The sequence below is a fragment of the Haemorhous mexicanus genome, chromosome 7 (assembly GCF_027477595.1).
Source record: "Haemorhous mexicanus isolate bHaeMex1 chromosome 7, bHaeMex1.pri, whole genome shotgun sequence".
Classification (NCBI taxonomy): domain Eukaryota; kingdom Metazoa; phylum Chordata; class Aves; order Passeriformes; family Fringillidae; genus Haemorhous; species Haemorhous mexicanus.
Genome location: NC_082347.1, coordinates 38,522,638 through 38,542,500, shown reverse-complemented (window position 1 = coordinate 38,542,500; position 19,863 = coordinate 38,522,638). Strand labels below are relative to the sequence as shown.

General features: G+C 48.9%; 1 protein-coding gene across 1 annotated transcript; it reads right to left on the bottom strand.

The window, feature by feature from the left end:
* Nucleotides 1-473: 473 nt before the first annotated feature.
* LOC132330216 (deleted in malignant brain tumors 1 protein-like) lies at nucleotides 474-19,863 on the bottom strand. Its single transcript, XM_059852296.1, has 36 exons — nucleotides 19,705-19,863; nucleotides 17,397-17,441; nucleotides 16,937-16,984; nucleotides 16,388-16,699; nucleotides 16,092-16,139; nucleotides 15,541-15,852; nucleotides 14,262-14,576; nucleotides 13,966-14,013; nucleotides 13,415-13,726; nucleotides 13,119-13,166; nucleotides 12,568-12,879; nucleotides 12,272-12,319; nucleotides 11,721-12,032; nucleotides 11,425-11,472; nucleotides 10,874-11,185; nucleotides 10,506-10,625; nucleotides 10,027-10,338; nucleotides 9,731-9,778; nucleotides 9,172-9,483; nucleotides 8,876-8,923; nucleotides 8,325-8,636; nucleotides 7,957-8,076; nucleotides 7,478-7,789; nucleotides 7,182-7,229; nucleotides 6,623-6,934; nucleotides 6,327-6,374; nucleotides 5,776-6,087; nucleotides 5,480-5,527; nucleotides 4,929-5,240; nucleotides 4,633-4,680; nucleotides 4,181-4,216; nucleotides 3,494-3,641; nucleotides 3,076-3,284; nucleotides 2,259-2,431; nucleotides 1,517-1,905; nucleotides 474-609 (listed from the first exon to the last, which is right to left on the bottom strand). The coding sequence occupies exons 1-36, from the start codon at nucleotides 19,802-19,804 to the stop codon at nucleotides 495-497; spliced, it is 6,402 nt and encodes a 2,133-aa protein (XP_059708279.1). The 5' UTR covers nucleotides 19,805-19,863; the 3' UTR covers nucleotides 474-494.

Sequence of the window (19,863 nt, the reverse complement as noted above, 5' to 3'; positions counted from 1 at the left end):
AAGCGCTTGTAAATCTAATAGAACTATTTTGTATATATAAAAAATAATAATCCCCCATAAGAATTATAGCTGAATTGTAAATAAACCAGTAAAAGTACATTTCAGAGCTGTATTTCCTGTCTGAACTGAAATGCAAACAGACAGTAACACACAGAGTCTTACGTTATTGAAGATATTTAAACTTACCAATGTTCCTGCTCTCAGCGTGAGCTTCCCGAAGCTGCACGGGTCCAACAACAACATTCACTTGCTCGTGGGAAGAATCTGCATTCCTCTTGACCCTGCTAACACAGCCTTGGTAGCAGCGGGAGGGGAAGTCATGGTACCTGCACACCAGCAGCTCACAGCGCAGGAACACCGACGGGAATCGGTTCGCGAACGAGAAGGCGTTAAACCCAAACCGAGCGACGTCGCTCCGTGGCGAGGGGAAGAGAGAGTAGGTAGAGTCACTAGCACACCTGGAAGGACATGAAATCAACAGATTAGCTATTAAGTCACAGCTTCTCAGGAGCAGAAGCACTATCACAGCCTCTCTTTGCGTTAAACCCGAACCAAGCGACGTCGCTGTGTGGCGAGGGGAAGAGAGCGTAGCTAGGGTCACTAGCACACCTGGAAGGACATAAAATCAACATTGGGAAATAAAATCAACATAAAATCAATAAGATTAGCTATTAACTCACAGCTTCTCAGGAGCAGAAGCACTATTACACCCTCTCTTTGCAATGAGTTTCAAGGTTAAGTATAAAGCCAGGAAGTAAAAGAGAAATCAAAAGGCTTAAAAAAACCCAGTGCTTTTAGAAAGAAGAGAAATTAGTAAAGAAAACAAATTAGTAAATGTGCACGGCACAGAAATTTCGTAGCTTAACAAGTTCTCTGTAAACATGAATAGCTGAAAAATGGCTGGTGGTTCTGCTGGTTTCTGTGTTTCAGGTGAGAGCTTGTTCTGCATTTGCAAACAGGAATAACTGTCTAAAAAGAGGCCCTTGAAAGTTGTTGCAGAAAGAGAAAGTTCTCCTTTCTTCTCTGGAAGCATAAAGCTAATTCTAATTTTTTTTTTTAATAAACATTCTCTAGTGCTTCAATGTACTTGGGTATAAATTTAAGCAAAGTGGTTTAGGTTTCTAGAATAGTAAGAAAAGTCTAAGGAATTTCTCTTCTTTTTGAGTGGACAGTTTTGTACTCCAGTTATAATACGGAAAAACTCATGGTGTACAGAAATGTAGAGCCATGGACACCCCTCCTTTTCATACATCTATTTCAGAGAAAAAGTCAGACCTCCATTTCCTCGCTGACTCCTTGAGTGAAATCTCAGAGCTTGACTGCAACTTCTGATTGACATTTGGTTGCCATTCTGAATTTTACTCAGGCTTTGCCAAAAAGTTGTTCTTAGAAGAACATTTGCCCTGAGAATTACAACCAATGTATACTGGTCCTAAATCCCCTCATTTCACAAATTAAGTTCTTTTAGAAAAACACATAGAGATGCTTTTAAAGTAATTTTTTACAAAGTTCTTACCCACTCTTGCTCAATTCATAGACCAGTGTTTTAAAATCACTAGAATTAGGCGATGCCACACAGGTGTCCACAAACACGGTCAGATTTTGATCAGAGCTGTGAAGAGAAGCTTGGAGGAACAAATTCTGATTCATGTCAACATAGTAAGGGAAGTCATGCACTGGCCACTGGAAAGATGAGGAGTTGTAGAACGTCAGGCTCACGTCGTATCTGCCATACTGGGTTTTGTTGACATCAATGACATCGTCAGCAATGTACATGACCTGAACCCAGGTGTTCTGCAGCATTTTGCAGCTGATATGCAAGTGAAGATCCTTTTGCCTCTTGATGACTTTGCCAGGAGCAGGCACTTTAATCACGTTGGAGTAGGTGATTGTTTCGTTGTTGCCCTGTTTGACACATTAAATGAGTGTTGAATTACCACATCTGGTCATGCTCCCTGTGAGCATTATGAACTTCTGTATGTGCCAGGTCCTGGCAGTCAGGATGGGATTGCTCACTTAACTCTCCCCTCTGTTTTTGTTCTCTAGAACATCATTCTGAAATAGGTACAGGGAAGGATGTAAGTACCCCAGGAAGGATAAATATAAATATTTAACCCAATTCACCCTCCAGAAACACATGCTCCTTTTCTGTGTTTTGCATGCCTGTGACCTACAACACCTTTTGGAATCCACAACAATTTTCTAAATGTCTATTAAATTCCCATGCCCAGAGCTGTCCAAAATGTCTTGACACCAACCTGTCTACTTGTACCACAGTGGCTGTATGAAATGTTGAATATAACCTCGGTTGATGTAATTTTTGGTCTACACTCAGGGTCTGCCAGGCTGATGCTTTCCACTGAGTAGCCCTGGGACTGGAGATAGTGTCTGTCTACCACTGCATACATGTAGGTTGGCAAGCACAGAAGGGCTGGGGGGGGAAATATGAATTATTAGTGATTTTGGGTACTTGATAATGCTTTCATATTGCAAGTCCAACAAATGCAATCACTGCTGCCATTTAGAGAAGAGAATTCATGAGCCAAACCACTGATTTTTACACTTGAGACTTAGATATGAGTAAGCAATAGGACGGTACTGGAACAGGTCACCCACAGTAGTAGCTTTCAATATTTCATCCTTTGAATATTTCCAGACATTCAGCCAAACCAGTTCTTAATGGATCTGACCTGGTGTTGGCTGTAGCTCTGTTTTGAATAGACTCCAAAAGTCCCTTCTAACCAACATTTCTATGACTCTCTGAAAGTTTGTCCAGAAAAGTACAAAAATACATATGAATTATGATGTGGTACAAGGAATATGAGTTTAGAAAATAACAGAAAACATCTAAAGGCAAATAAATTGAATATTTTTAAAGAAGAAAGTTTAGTTATTTTCTGAAAGTGAGCAGTCAATAATCAGTCACAAAACTCAAACAGGAATACCTTCTATGTGAGATTCCTTCAACAGTATTAACAAATACTTATTTAGTAAAAAAGCAGTGTATAAAAGCTTTCTTTTGAGCAAAGAAAACATTACAAAGAGAACAGAATTACAAATAGAATGGAAACTTACTGGTGTTCTGGTCTGCTGGAAAGGACTGATACTGAGCCCTAAAACTTCCACTGGAATATCTGGAGTCACTGTAAAATCTCACAGACATGAAGTTTGAAGATGAGGTGTATGTGAGATGAGAACTAGAACAAATTCTTCCAAGTAGAGGAGAAGATTTGGGTGGCCCATCATAGATCTCAATATACTCATTCTGGCATCCACCTTGCAATCTGAGGAAAAAATGAGAATATATAAAAAAATGCATTTGCTAAACTTTGGGGTTTAAATGCTGAACAGACAATGTAATAGGATTCTGCACTCACACATTTCCCATGTATATTTATCATTCACTTATAGGATGGGAAATGTGCCCAGGAACTGCGGATGCAGTTGAGATTTGGAATTTTTTTATTGCCCAAGCATAAAGTTATTTACTTACTGAATGTTATCAAATGAGAGTGCAATGAGGAAATTGTCTGTTACATGTATTTGCCACAAACAATCTGCTTTATCTGAAGGGTTCAAAGAAGGACTCTGGAATGTTCCAGAGGACTTAAAAAGTATATCACCACAAGTAACTTTTTGACCTGAAAAAGGAAAGAAAGGGGAAAAAAAAGAAATTAAGGCATAGAAGTGATTAATTTAGATTTATTTCTGATCAAATAAAAATATGCTCTATATACAGAAACGGTGGCAACACAAGTTTAAATCTCAAAAGAAACATAATGATTGTGCTCCTCTAAGGCTACAAAAGTGATGAAATTTTCAGAGAATTATGACTTGTGCTTGCAGTTATTAACTCTGTGGGCTTCAGGCACATGGTTATGAAATAAAGTAAAAGGTGGTGGCCTAAATACCATAAAATCAGAGAATGAACAAAAGAAAATGTCCCATGTAATCAGCATACCCTGAAATCCACCCCCAGCCATAGAATCACTCAAACACAAAAGATTAATGAATAGCCAAAAGATTAATGAATAACATATAAAGAATTAAAACCAGAAAGGATTTTCCCCAATGTATTATACTATGCAAATGAAACAGCTCACACCTGCAAAACAGTAATTATGACACTTCAAGAGTAATGGATTGGAGAAATGGGAAAAAAACATATAGAAATACAAACCTGGAGGATTTGTAGCAAGGGCTGTGCTTGTGGCAGCTGTATGTGACAAAGAAAAGGAAGCAGGTGAGGCGATGAAAGATGAGAGAGCATGATAAGGTTTTCTACCACCCCTGGGGATGTTGGTGCCACCCTGACACTGGGAAATGGAGAGCATGGGGGTCTCAGCAGAATGCTCTTCCATAGTGCATCAACCAAAACCAAAATCCCGCACTCATCCCCAAAAAAATTTGAAGTCGACTCAAAACAGACCACAAGCAGGAATCGTCCCTTGAGAGGGCCTTGACAATGCTCTATGAATTTTAGGGCCCCACGAGTCTCAGTCACAGCGGTATTCTGCTGTGCTTTTCCCAGACTCTGCTCTCCCTTGGGGAAGACTAAACCCCAACCGTTGAGGCACAAATTGTTTCTGCAAAAACCAGAAGCCAAAAAACCCAGGAGAAACTCAGACGTACCTGAAGAAGCAGAGATGGTGGGGATTTCTGTAGTAATGCTTTCAGAACCTGTAGGGGAGGAAAGGAAAGAGGCAGGTGAGGCCTGCTGGATGAAGATCCATGCCTGCCTCTCTCCCAGTGCTGGGCACGTTGCTGCCAGCTTGGCACATGGGCAGTGAGAGCCTGGGGGTGTCAGCAGAATGGTCTCTCATGGTGGGACCAACCGAAAACATAATCCCCAACACACACCCATGTCCAGCCAAGAGGAGACACTTCCTGAAAGAGTCTCAGCATGCAAGCAGTCAAAGCAGTGGTACCTGAGCACACAACACCAGCATCTTCATGGTGGCCACAATTGTGGCTGCCCCAGCCACGGTGGCCGCACTGGAAGAGGGACGATTCTGATCCTGCACAGTTCACATCGTCCAGGTAGATGCTGCCATTGCCTTGTCCAAAGGAGGCCCCTGATGTTGCAGAAACAGCAGCTCCACATCCCAGCTGCCTGCACACCACCTGGGCATCGCTCAGGTCCCAGCCATCGTCACAGACAGTGCCCCGGCCCCCAGAGTGGGAAATCTCCACGCGACCCTCGCAGCGGTTCCTGCCGTTCACCAGGCTGATGGTGGCATCTGGGAAAGAAGGAGGTGTGGAAAACTTGGGAAGAGCCTCTAGCACAAAGGCATTTTCTCTTGCCAGAGAGAAATCACTCTATGAATTTCAGGCCACCACAACTCCCAGTCTTGGCTGTATTAAACTGCTTTTCCTGGCTTCTCCTCTCATATGGAGAAAACCAGACACCAAACTCTGAGGCATGAATTGTCTCTGTAGAAAGCAGTGGCCAGAAAACCCAGGAGAAACTCAGACTCACCTGAAGGAACGGAGCCGATGGGGCTGTCTGTAGTTGTGCTTGTGGCACCTGTAGGGGAGGAAAGGAAAGAGGCAGGTGAGGCCTGCTGGATGAAGATCCATGCCTGCCTCTCTCCCAGTGCTGGGCACGTTGCTGCCAGCTTGGCACATGGGCAGTGAGAGCCTGGGGGTGTCAGCAGAATGGTCTCTCATGGTGGGACCAACCGAAAACATAATCCCCAACACACACCCATGTCCAGCCAAGAGGAGACACTTCCTGAAAGAGTCCCAGCATGCAAGCAGTCAAAGCAGTGGTACCTGAGCACACAACACCAGCATCTTCATGGTGGCCACAATTGTGGCTGCCCCAGCCATTGTGGCCGCACTGGAAGAGGGACGATTCTGATCCCGCACAGTTCACATCGTCCAGGTAGATGCTGCCATTGCCTTGTCCAAAGGAGGCCCCTGATGTTGCAGAAACAGCAGCTCCACATCCCAGCTGCCTGCACACCACCTGGGCATCGCTCAGGTCCCAGCCATCGTCACAGACAGTGCCCCGGCCCCCAGAGTGGGAAATCTCCACGCGACCCTCGCAGCGGTTCCTGCCGTTCGCCAGGCTGATGGTGGCATCTGGGAAAGAAGGAGGTGTGGAAAACTTGGGAAGAGCCTCTAGCACAAAGGCATTTTCTCTTGCCAGAGAGAAATCACTCTATGAATTTCAGGCCACCACAACTCCCAGTCTTGGCTCTATTAAACTGCTTTTCCTGGCTTCTCCTCTCATATGGAGAAAACCAGACACCAAACTCTGAGGCATGAATTGTCTCTGTAGAAAGCAGTGGCGCGAAAACCCAGGAGAAACTCAGACTCACCTGAAGGAACGGAGCCGATGGGGCTGTCTGTAGTTGTGCTTGTGGCACCTGTAGGGGAGGAAAGGAAAGAGGCAGGTGAGGCCTGCTGGATGAAGATCCATGCCTGCCTCTCTCCCAGTGCTGGGCACGTTGCTGCCAGCTTGGCACATGGGCAGTGGGAGCCTGGGGGTGTCAGCAGAATGGTCTCTCATGGTGGGACCAACCGAAAACATAATCCCCAACACACACCCATGTCCAGCCAAGAGGAGACACTTCCTGAAAGAGTCCCAGCATGCAAGCAGTCAAAGCAGTGGTACCTGAGCACACAACACCAGCATCTTCATGGTGGCCACAATTGTGGCTGCCCCAGCCACGGTGGCCGCACTGGAAGAGGGACGATTCTGATCCCGCACAGTTCACATCGTCCAGGTAGATGCTGCCATTGCCTTGTCCAAAGGAGGCCCCTGATGTTGCAGAAACAGCAGCTCCACATCCCAGCTGCCTGCACACCACCTGGGCATCACTCAGGTCCCAGCCATCGTCACAGACAGTGCCCCGGCCCCCAGAGTGGGAAATCTCCACGCGACCCTCGCAGCGGTTCCTGCCGTTCACCAGGCTGATGGTGGCATCTGGGAAAGAAGGAGGTGTGGAAAACTTGGGAAGAGCCTCTAGCACAAAGGCATTTTCTCTTGCCAGAGAGAAATCACTCTATGAATTTCAGGCCACCACAACTCCCAGTCTTGGCTCTATTAAACTGCTAAACTGCTTTTCCTGGCTTCTCCTCTCATATGGAGAAAACCAGACACCAAACTCTGAGGCATGAATTGTCTCTGTAGAAAGCAGTGGCACGAAAACCCAGGAGAAACTCAGACTCACCTGAAGGAACGGAGCCGATGGGGCTGTCTGTAGTTGTGCTTGTGGCACCTGTAGGGGAGGAAAGGAAAGAGGCAGGTGAGGCCTGCTGGATGAAGATCCATGCCTGCCTTTCTCCCAGTGCTGGGCACGTTGCTGCCAGCTTGGCACATGGGCAGTGAGAGCCTGGGGGTGTCAGCAGAATGGTCTCTCATGGTGGGACCAACCGAAAACATAATCCTCAACACACACCAGTGTCCTGCCAAGAGGAGACACTTCCTGAAAGAGTCCCAGCATGCAAGCAGTCAAAGCAGTGGTACCTGAGCACACAACACCAGCATCTTCATGGTGGCCACAATTGTGGCTGCCCCAGCCACGGTGGCCGCACTGGAAGAGGGACGATTCTGATCCTGCACAGTTCACATCGTCCAGGTAGATGCTGCCATTGCCTTGTCCAAAGGAGGCCCCTGATGTTGCAGAAACAGCAGCTCCACATCCCAGCTGCCTGCACACCACCTGGGCATCGCTCAGGTCCCAGCCATCGTCACAGACAGTGCCCCGGCCCCCAGAGTGGGAAATCTCCACGCGACCCTCGCAGCGGTTCCTGCCGTTCGCCAGGCTGATGGTGGCATCTGGGAAAGAAGGAGGTGTGGAAAACTTGGGAAGAGCCTCTAGCACAAAGGCATTTTCTCTTGCCAGAGAGAAATCACTCTATGAATTTCAGGCCACCACAACTCCCAGTCTTGGCTCTATTAAACTGCTTTTCCTGGCTTCTCCTCTCATATGGAGAAAACCAGACACCAAACTCTGAGGCATGAATTGTCTCTGTAGAAAGCAGTGGCCAGAAAACCCAGGAGAAACTCAGACTCACCTGAAGGAACGGAGCCAATGGGGCTGTCTGTAGTTGTGCTTGTGGCACCTGTAGGGGAGGAAAGGAAAGAGGCAGGTGAGGCCTGCTGGATGAAGATCTGTGCCTGCCTCTCTCCCAGTGCTGGGCACGTTGCTGCCAGCTTGGCACATGGGCAGTGAGAGCCTGGGGGTGTCAGCAGAATGGTCTCTCATGGTGGGACCAACCGAAAACATAATCCCCAACACACACCCATGTCCAGCCAAGAGGAGACACTTCCTGAAAGAGTCCCAGCATGCAAGCAGTCAAAGCAGTGGTACCTGAGCACACAACACCAGCATCTTCATGGTGGCCACAATTGTGGCTGCCCCAGCCACGGTGGCCGCACTGGAAGAGGGACGATTCTGATCCCGCACAGTTCACATCGTCCAGGTAGATGCTGCCATTGCCTTGTCCAAAGGAGGCCCCTGATGTTGCAGAAACAGCAGCTCCACATCCCAGCTGCCTGCACACCACCTGGGCATCGCTCAGGTCCCAGCCATCGTCACAGACAGTGCCCCGGCCCCCAGAGTGGGAAATCTCCACGCGACCCTCGCAGCGGTTCCTGCCGTTCGCCAGGCTGATGGTGGCATCTGGGAAAGAAGGAGGTGTGGAAAACTTGGGAAGAGCCTCTAGCACAAAGGCATTTTCTCTTGCCAGAGAGAAATCACTCTATGAATTTCAGGCCACCACAACTCCCAGTCTTGGCTCTATTAAACTGCTTTTCCTGGCTTCTCCTCTCATATGGAGAAAACCAGACACCAAACTCTGAGGCATGAATTGTCTCTGTAGAAAGCAGTGGCGCGAAAACCCAGGAGAAACTCAGACTCACCTGAAGGAACGGAGCCGATGGGGCTGTCTGTAGTTGTGCTTGTGGCACCTGTAGGGGAGGAAAGGAAAGAGGCAGGTGAGGCCTGCTGGATGAAGATCTGTGCCTGCCTCTCTCCCAGTGCTGGGCACGTTGCTGCCAGCTTGGCACATGGGCAGTGGGAGCCTGGGGGTGTCAGCAGAATGGTCTCTCATGGTGGGACCAACCGAAAACATAATCCCCAACACACACCCATGTCCAGCCAAGAGGAGACACTTCCTGAAAGAGTCCCAGCATGCAAGCAGTCAAAGCAGTGGTACCTGAGCACACAACACCAGCATCTTCATGGTGGCCACAATTGTGGCTGCCCCAGCCACGGTGGCCGCACTGGAAGAGGGACGATTCTGATCCCGCACAGTTCACATCGTCCAGGTAGATGCTGCCATTGCCTTGTCCAAAGGAGGCCCCTGATGTTGCAGAAACAGCAGCTCCACATCCCAGCTGCCTGCACACCACCTGGGCATCACTCAGGTCCCAGCCATCGTCACAGACAGTGCCCCGGCCCCCAGAGTGGGAAATCTCCACGCGACCCTCGCAGCGGTTCCTGCCGTTCACCAGGCTGATGGTGGCATCTGGGAAAGAAGGAGGTGTGGAAAACTTGGGAAGAGCCTCTAGCACAAAGGCATTTTCTCTTGCCAGAGAGAAATCACTCTATGAATTTCAGGCCACCACAACTCCCAGTCTTGGCTCTATTAAACTGCTAAACTGCTTTTCCTGGCTTCTCCTCTCATATGGAGAAAACCAGACACCAAACTCTGAGGCATGAATTGTCTCTGTAGAAAGCAGTGGCACGAAAACCCAGGAGAAACTCAGACTCACCTGAAGGAACGGAGCCGATGGGGCTGTCTGTAGTTGTGCTTGTGGCACCTGTAGGGGAGGAAAGGAAAGAGGCAGGTGAGGCCTGCTGGATGAAGATCCATGCCTGCCTTTCTCCCAGTGCTGGGCACGTTGCTGCCAGCTTGGCACATGGGCAGTGAGAGCCTGGGGGTGTCAGCAGAATGGTCTCTCATGGTGGGACCAACCGAAAACATAATCCTCAACACACACCAGTGTCCTGCCAAGAGGAGACACTTCCTGAAAGAGTCCCAGCATGCAAGCAGTCAAAGCAGTGGTACCTGAGCACACAACACCAGCATCTTCATGGTGGCCACAATTGTGGCTGCCCCAGCCACGGTGGCCGCACTGGAAGAGGGACGATTCTGATCCTGCACAGTTCACATCGTCCAGGTAGATGCTGCCATTGCCTTGTCCAAAGGAGGCCCCTGATGTTGCAGAAACAGCAGCTCCACATCCCAGCTGCCTGCACACCACCTGGGCATCGCTCAGGTCCCAGCCATCGTCACAGACAGTGCCCCGGCCCCCAGAGTGGGAAATCTCCACGCGACCCTCGCAGCGGTTCCTGCCGTTCGCCAGGCTGATGGTGGCATCTGGGAAAGAAGGAGGTGTGGAAAACTTGGGAAGAGCCTCTAGCACAAAGGCATTTTCTCTTGCCAGAGAGAAATCACTCTATGAATTTCAGGCCACCACAACTCCCAGTCTTGGCTCTATTAAACTGCTTTTCCTGGCTTCTCCTCTCATATGGAGAAAACCAGACACCAAACTCTGAGGCATGAATTGTCTCTGTAGAAAGCAGTGGCCAGAAAACCCAGGAGAAACTCAGACTCACCTGAAGGAACGGAGCCAATGGGGCTGTCTGTAGTTGTGCTTGTGGCACCTGTAGGGGAGGAAAGGAAAGAGGCAGGTGAGGCCTGCTGGATGAAGATCTGTGCCTGCCTCTCTCCCAGTGCTGGGCACGTTGCTGCCAGCTTGGCACATGGGCAGTGAGAGCATGGGGGTGTCAGCAGAATGGTCTCTCATGGTGGGACCAACCGAAAACATAATCCCCAACACACACCCATGTCCAGCCAAGAGGAGACACTTCCTGAAAGAGTCCCAGCATGCAAGCAGTCAAAGCAGTGGTACCTGAGCACACAACACCAGCATCTTCATGGTGGCCACAATTGTGGCTGCCCCAGCCATTGTGGCCGCACTGGAAGAGGGACGATTCTGATCCTGCACAGTTCACATCGTCCAGGTAGATGCTGCCATTGCCTTGTCCAAAGGAGGCCCCTGATGTTGCAGAAACAGCAGCTCCACATCCCAGCTGCCTGCACACCACCTGGGCATCACTCAGGTCCCAGCCATCGTCACAGACAGTGCCCCGGCCCCCAGAGTGGGAAATCTCCACGCGACCCTCGCAGCGGTTCCTGCCGTTCGCCAGGCTGATGGTGGCATCTGGGAAAGAAGGAGGTGTGGAAAACTTGGGAAGAGCCTCTAGCACAAAGGCATTTTCTCTTGCCAGAGAGAAATCACTCTATGAATTTCAGGCCACCACAACTCCCAGTCTTGGCTGTATTAAACTGCTTTTCCTGGCTTCTCCTCTCATATGGAGAAACCCAGACACCAAACTCTGAGGCATGAATTGTCTCTGTAGAAAGCAGTGGCCAGAAAACCCAGGAGAAACTCAGACTCACCTGAAGGAATGGAGCCGATGGGGCTGTCTGTAGTTGTGCTTGTGGCACCTGTAGGGGAGGAAAGGAAAGAGGCAGGTGAGGCCTGCTGGATGAAGATCCATGCCTGCCTTTCTCCCAGTGCTGGGCACGTTGCTGCCAGCTTGGCACATGGGCAGTGAGAGCCTGGGGGTGTCAGCAGAATGGTCTCTCATGGTGGGACCAACCGAAAACATAATCCCCAACACACACCCATGTCCAGCCAAGAGGAGACACTTCCTGAAAGAGTCCCAGCATGCAAGCAGTCAAAGCAGTGGTACCTGAGCACACAACACCAGCATCTTCATGGTGGCCACAATTGTGGCTGCCCCAGCCACGGTGGCTGCACTGGAAGAGGGACGATTCTGATCCTGCACAGTTCACATCGTCCAGGTAGATGCTGCCATTGCCTTGTCCAAAGGAGGCCCCTGATGTTGCAGAAACAGCAGCTCCACATCCCAGCTGCCTGCACACCACCTGGGCATCACTCAGGTCCCAGCCATCGTCACAGACAGTGCCCCGGCCCCCAGAGTGGGAAATCTCCACGCGACCCTCGCAGCGGTTCCTGCCGTTCACCAGGCTGATGGTGGCATCTGGGAAAGAAGGAGGTGTGGAAAACTTGGGAAGAGCCTCTAGCACAAAGGCATTTTCTCTTGCCAGAGAGAAATCACTCTATGAATTTCAGGCCACCACAACTCCCACTCTTGGCTCTATTAAACTGCTTTTCCTGGCTTCTCCTCTCATATGGAGAAACCCAGACACCAAACTCTGAGGCATGAATTGTCTCTGTAGAAAGCAGTGGCAAGAAAACCCAGGAGAAACTCAGACTCACCTGAAGGAACGGAGCCGATGGGGCTGTCTGTAGTTGTGCTTGTGGCACCTGTAGGGGAGGAAAGGAAAGAGGCAGGTGAGGCCTGCTGGATGAAGATCCATGCCTGCCTCTCTCCCAGTGCTGGGCACGTTGCTGCCAGCTTGGCACATGGGCAGTGAGAGCCTGGGGGTGTCAGCAGAATGGTCTCTCATGGTGGGACCAACCGAAAACATAATCCCCAACACACACCCATGTCCAGCCAAGAGGAGACACTTCCTGAAAGAGTCCCAGCATGCAAGCAGTCAAAGCAGTGGTACCTGAGCACACAACACCAGCATCTTCATGGTGGCCACAATTGTGGCTGCCCCAGCCACGGTGGCCGCACTGGAAGAGGGACGATTCTGATCCCGCACAGTTCACATCGTCCAGGTAGATGCTGCCATTGCCTTGTCCAAAGGAGGCCCCTGATGTTGCAGAAACAGCAGCTCCACATCCCAGCTGCCTGCACACCACCTGGGCATCGCTCAGGTCCCAGCCATCGTCACAGACAGTGCCCCGGCCCCCAGAGTGGGAAATCTCCACGCGACCCTCGCAGCGGTTCCTGCCGTTCACCAGGCTGATGGTGGCATCTGGGAAAGAAGGAGGTGTGGAAAACTTGGGAAGAGCCTCTAGCACAAAGGCATTTTCTCTTGCCAGAGAGAAATCACTCTATGAATTTCAGGCCACCACAACTCCCACTCTTGGCTCTATTAAACTGCTTTTCCTGGCTTCTGCTCTCATATGGAGAAACCCAGACACCAAACTCTGAGGCATGAATTGTCTCTGTAGAAAGCAGTGGCCAGAAAACCCAGGAGAAACTCAGACTCACCTGAAGGAACGGAGCCGATGGGGCTGTCTGTAGTTGTGCTTGTGGCACCTGTAGGGGAGGAAAGGAAAGAGGCAGGTGAGGCCTGCTGGATGAAGATCCATGCCTGCCTCTCTCCCAGTGCTGGGCACGTTGCTGCCAGCTTGGCACATGGGCAGTGAGAGCCTGGGGGTGTCAGCAGAATGGTCTCTCATGGTGGGATCAACCGAAAACATAATCCCCAACACACACCCATGTCCAGCCAAGAGGAGACACTTCCTGAAAGAGTCCCAGCATGCAAGCAGTCAAAGCAGTGGTACCTGAGCACACAACACCAGCATCTTCATGGTGGCCACAATTGTGGCTGCCCCAGCCACGGTGGCCGCACTGGAAGAGGGACGATTCTGATCCCGCACAGTTCACATCGTCCAGGTAGATGCTGCCATTGCCTTGTCCAAAGGAGGCCCCTGATGTTGCAGAAACAGCAGCTCCACATCCCAGCTGCCTGCACACCACCTGGGCATCACTCAGGTCCCAGCCATCGTCACAGACAGTGCCCTGGCCCCCAGAGTGGGAAATCTCCACGCGACCCTCGCAGCGGTTCCTGCCGTTCACCAGGCTGATGGTGGCATCTGGGAAAGAAGGAGGTGTGGAAAACTTGGGAAGAGCCTCTAGCACAAAGGCATTTTCTCTTGCCAGAGAGAAATCACTCTATGAATTTCAGGTCACCACAACTCCCAGTCTTGGATGTATTAAACTGCTTTTCCTGGCTTCTCCTCTCATATGGAGAAAACCAGACACCAAACTCTGAGGCATGAATTGTTTCTGTAGAAAGCAGTTGCCAGAAAACCCAGGAGAAACTCAGACTCACCTGAAGGAACGGAGCCGATGGGGCTGTCTGTAGTTGTGCTTGTGGCACCTGTAGGGGAGGAAAGGAAAGAGGCAGGTGAGGCCTGCTGGATGAAGATCCATGCCTGCCTTTCTCCCAGTGCTGGGCACGTTGCTGCCAGCTTGGCACATGGGCAGTGAGAGCCTGGGGGTGTCAGCAGAATGGTCTCTCATGGTGGGACCAACCGAAAACATAATCCCCAACACACACCCATGTCCAGCCAAGAGGAGACACTTCCTGAAAGAGTCTCAGCATGCAAGCAGTCAAAGCAGTGGTACCTGAGCACACAACACCAGCATCTTCATGGTGGCCACAATTGTGGCTGCCCCAGCCATTGTGGCCGCACTGGAAGAGGGACGATTCTGATCCTGCACAGTTCACATCGTCCAGGTAGATGCTGCCATTGCCTTGTCCAAAGGAGGCCCCTGATGTTGCAGAAACAGCAGCTCCACATCCCAGCTGCCTGCACACCACCTGGGCATCACTCAGGTCCCAGCCATCGTCACAGACAGTGCCCCGGCCCCCAGAGTGGGAAATCTCCACGCGACCCTCGCAGCGGTTCCTGCCGTTCACCAGGCTGATGGTGGAGGCATCTGGGAAAGGAGATACAGATTCTCTAGCGCAAAGGCACCTCTTATTGACAGGGTGGTGCCTTTGTTAGCCTAGAAATGAAATAATACAGCTCTTGGGTAAATTTTTGTATAGTAAGTAATATAAAAGTGGATCTTCATTGCAGGCCTTTAGGGCAGGTATGGAAAAATTGCCACAAAAGCCACCAAATATCCACAAGTGGTGGTGCAAGTCCCCCCCATCCTAGTCCCTTCAAAGTCCTCTCTGCCTTCAGATGGGACTGTACTTTGTTCATGAAATATGTCTGAAGTGCCATTTTTCAGACTATTTAGCCAGGAAGAACCATGATAGCATAGGGATCATGGAATGAGTTTTGACTTCCTGCCTAGGAAAATGCTATAGCTAATTACAACAAGAAGCTACAAAGCTACGAATACGTGTGTAAAGCATGCAGAGAATATATAAAGGGGAAAAAGACAAAAGCCAGGATGAAATTGGGGCCTTGGAATAATCCTATGATTTTCAGGCCATCACAATTCCCAGTCTTGGCTGTCCTAAACTGCTTTTTCGTGGATTCTTCTCTCCCAGGGAGAAAACCAAACAGCAAATTCTGAGGCACTAATTCTTTCTGCAAAAAGCTGTGGCCAGAAAACCCGAGAGAAATTTAGACCCACTGTAGGAGCAGAGAAGGTGTTTCTGGGAGTGGTTGTGCCTGTACTTGTGGCAGCTCTAGGAGAGGAAAGGAAAGAGGCAGGTGAGGCCTGCTGGATGAAGATCCATGCCTGCCTTTCTCCCAGTGCTGGGCACGTTGCTGCCAGCTTGGCACATGGGCAGTGAGAGCCTGGGGGTGTCAGCAGAATGGTCTCTCATGGTGGGACCAACTAAAAACATGACCGTGCAGTCATCCCCAACAAATCATCTAATTCCAACTAACTGAGACCACCTTCTGGAAAAGTCCCAGCATGCAGGCAGTCAAAGCAGTGGTACCTGAGCACACAACACCAGCATCTTCATGGTGGCCGCAATTGTGGCTGCCCCAGCCACGGTGGCTGCACTGGAAGAGGGACAACTCCCATCCTGCACAGTTCACATCGTCCAGGTAGATGCTGCCATTGCCTTGTCCAAAGGAGGCCCTTGATGTTGCAGAAACTGCAGGTCCACATCCCAGCTGCCTGCACACCACCTGGGCATCACTCAGGTCCCAGCCATCGTCACAGACAGTGCCCTGGCCCCCAGAGTGGGAAATCTCCACACGACCCTCGCAGCGGTTCCTGCCGTTCACCAGGCTGATGGTGGCATCTGGGAAAGAAGGAGGTGTGGAAAACTTGGGAAGAGCTTCTAGCACAAAGGCATTTTCTCTTGCCAGAGAGAAATCACTCTATGAATTTCAAGCCACCACAACTCCCAGTCTTGGCTGTATTAAACTGCTTTTCCTGGCTTCTCCTCTCATATGGAGAAAACCAGACACCAAACTCTGAGGCATGAATTGTTTCTGTAGAAAGCAGTTGCCAGAAAACCCAGGAGAAACTCAGACTCACCTGAAGGAACGGAGCCGATGGGGCTGTCTGTAGTTGTGCTTGTGGCACCTGTAGGGGAGGAAAGGAAAGAGGCAGGTGAGGCCTGCTGGATGAAGATCCATGCCTGCCTTTCTCCCAGTGCTGGGCACGTTGCTGCCAGCTTGGCACATGGGCAGTGAGAGCCTGGGGGTGTCAGCAGAATGGTCTCTCATGGTGGGACCAACCGAAAACATAATCCCCAACACACACCCATGTCCAGCCAAGAGGAGACACTTCCTGAAAGAGTCCCAGCATGCAAGCAGTCAAAGCAGTGGTACCTGAGCACACAACACCAGCATCTTCATGGTGGCCACAATTGTGGCTGCCCCAGCCATTGTGGCCGCACTGGAAGAGGGACGATTCTGATCCCGCACAGTTCACATCGTCCAGGTAGATGCTGCCATTGCCTTGTCCAAAGGAGGCCTCTGATGTTGCAGAAACAGCAGCTCCACATCCCAGCTGCCTGCACACCACCTGGGCATCACTCAGGTCCCAGCCATCGTCACAGACAGTGCCCCGGCCCCCAGAGTGGGAAATCTCCACGCGACCCTCGCAGCGGTTCCTGCCGTTCACCAGGCTGATGGTGGCATCTGGGAAAGAAGGAGGTGTGGAAAACTTGGGAAGAGTCTCTAGCACAAAGGCATTTTCTCTTGCCAGGTCCTTGGAATCAGACTATAAATTTCAGGCCACCAAGTCTCCCAGTCTTGGCTGTGTTAATCTGCTCTCCTGGGTTCTCTCTCAGGGAGAAGGCTAAACACAAACCTCTGCTCCACTGACTATTCAGCCAAGAGATGTTGCCAGAAAAATGTGGACAATTTGAGACTCACCTGAAGGAGTGGCCATCCTGTACTTGGGTGGATCTTTGGCTGTGGCATCTGTAAGGGAAGAAAGAAGAAGTAGCAAGTGAGGTCCTGGTGGATGAAGGAGCATGGCACGATTACTCCCAAGACTGGGGATGTTGGTGCCACCGTGTAACATGGGAGATGGAGAGCTTGAGGATGTCAGCATGGTGGTCTTTCGTTGTGGGATCAACCAAAACCATAATCCCACACTCATTCCCATCACACACCAAATTCCACCCAACAAAAACCACAAGCAGGTGCCTTTCCTTGCCAGGGCCTGGGCAATGCTCTATGAATTTCAAGCTACCAAAGCTTCCAGTCTCAACTGCATTCTGCTGTGCTTTTCCCAGGCTCTGCCTTGGAGAAGACTAACCCCCAAACTCTGAGGCACTAATTGTTTCTGCAGAAAACAGTGGCCAGAAAACCCGGGAGAACTCAGACTCACCTGAAGGAGCAGAGACAGTGAGGCTGGATGTGGCACTGGTGATATCTGCAGGGGAAGAAAGGAAAGAAGCAGTTAGGGCCCTGTTGGATGAATAGGATGGAAAGGTTTCTCCCAGTGCTGGGCATGGTGCTGTCACCCTGTCACATGGCAGATGGAGAGCTTGGGGATGTCAGCAGGGTGGTTTTTCATGGTTGGATCAACCAGAAACATAACTCTCATCACCAACACACACCAAATTCCAGCCAGCAAAGACCACCAGCAGACACCTTCCCTTGTTGGCACCTTGGCATGGGTCTACAAGTTTCAGGCCACCAGGAGTGCCACCCTTGGCTTCAGTTATGACGTGCTTTTCCTGGGCTCTGCTGTCCCATGGAGGTAACCAAACCCCAAACTCTGCAGAAATTACTGGTTCCTCAAAAGCACTGGCCAGAAATTTCAGAGAGATTCAGATCCACCTGGAGGAATGAAAGGCATTAACATGGATGTATCAGTGGTTGTGGCATGTGGAAAGATGGAAGATGAAGCAGGTGAGTCCCTGGCGGGTGAAGAATCAAGATCAAGTTCCTTCCAGTGGTGGGGATGTTGGTCCAACCCTGTCCAATTGGAGATGGAGAGCAATGTGTCAATCTCAAGGCTGATCTTTTGTGGAAGGAGTAAGGAAACCAAGAATTTTTGAACAAGTATTCAAAACACTTTTTTCCCTATGAAATGAGTCCTATTTTCTTTTGGTCGCCCGGAGATGTTGTGGATTTCCCTTCACTGGCCACTTTCCAGGTCAGACATGGCTCTGAGCATATGTTTTAAACTGTCTCTGCTTCTTTTGGGAGATTTAAGCCAGAAGATTATTAAAATTGCTTAGTAACCCAAATCATTCTATAATTCTGTGACTCCATGAGTCCATTACTTTCAGATTCTTATTGTACATGGCTGCTTTCTGTGACTTAATTGACAATACATCTGATAAACAAATTCATATCAGGTATGTTTTCCCTAGAGAGCTGCATCTTCTGGGATGCAGGACAAAACTCTGGTCTCTGTGAAATAAGAAATAATTAGTAATGTCATATTCCACAAGAGCATGGTAGCCTCCCAAAATAATCTTTTCAATTAATGAAAGTATGTGAACAAAGACAACTGAAGTAAAATCTGCCAATTAACAAACCTATTTTTCATACATGTATGTTTGGATTAATATTTGGTCAGACTAAAGAGAATAATTTGGATTTTTGACTAATATTTTAACTTTTTAGTTTCAATTGTTAATGTGTATTTGCTAGGAATAGACAGAATTTGCTGGGAGGTCAATAAACCAAGCATTAAAGTCTTACTGATAATTCTGATTTCCTTGGATTAGTTTTCATTTCTCTGTTTCTCTTTGTATAATTCAAGCATTTTGAACTGTCTTTTGAAAAGCAGTGGGCAAAATTAGCAATGCACACTCTATCACCAATATTCCCATGGATATAATTGGTGTTTTCATCTTATTTATAGCTGCAAAAAACAGTGAACAAAGAGGTGTCTAAGAAGAAATTATTAGCAGGAGCACAGAACTTCAGATATCTTGTGTGAAAGAGGAGTGAGACTCATACGTTTTTTATTAATTTGTTGGGGTTTTGTTGTTTTAGCTTTTTAAAAATACTGATAGTGCTTAGAAGTCCTAGGCAATACTAAATATTGGTTTCTGAGGAAACCCCACACTGTTTCGTATTTGTACACATGCAGGCTGGATTGTTACAGTCTCCAGATTTTTATTCCACCTGCCTGAAAGTCCCAAGTTAGTAAAATGCACACGCCTGGGGCTTCCTGACACCCTACAGCACAGCAACTGTGTCTTTCTGTTGCAGTCCCATTAAATTATATAAAACTAAATTAGTATTTCCCATTAAATTATATAAAGCTAAATAAGTATTGGGTGGTTCCATGTGCATTTGCAAGGTAGAATTTGAAGTATTGCAAAGCAGAAATGCATTACAGCCAAAGAAACTATAATCCCTCATAATTCCATACTGGAAGCCATAGATTTATAAGAACAAGGTCTCTCAGTCTTTCTTGTCAGATTTCAGTTTAAGTTTAGTTCAAACTTAGCTAAAAGGCACTACTGCAAAAAAATGATAATTTCATCACACTAAATTCACTTCAACAAAAATAATACTTAATTGTGCTATTGATTGGTTCATATTTTTAATAAAATAATCTGATGTTATCTAATTTCAATCTGTTTTCTAATCTTTCCAAAGGGTTGGTTAAACTGGCCTGTGAGTGCCATGTATAGACCCAGAGTAGCAAAGTAAGACACCCTTTTTCCTACCTTTTTGGGAAGAATAATTTTTGTGTGGATTAGGTGAGATGGCATCCAGGAGTGCTGCATTTAGCAGGAACAACCACAGCAAGTCCCTGGTGGCACCCATCTTGCCAAGGGATCCCAGTAAAACTGAGCATTACATTTTATAGTCTTCCCTGCTAAAAA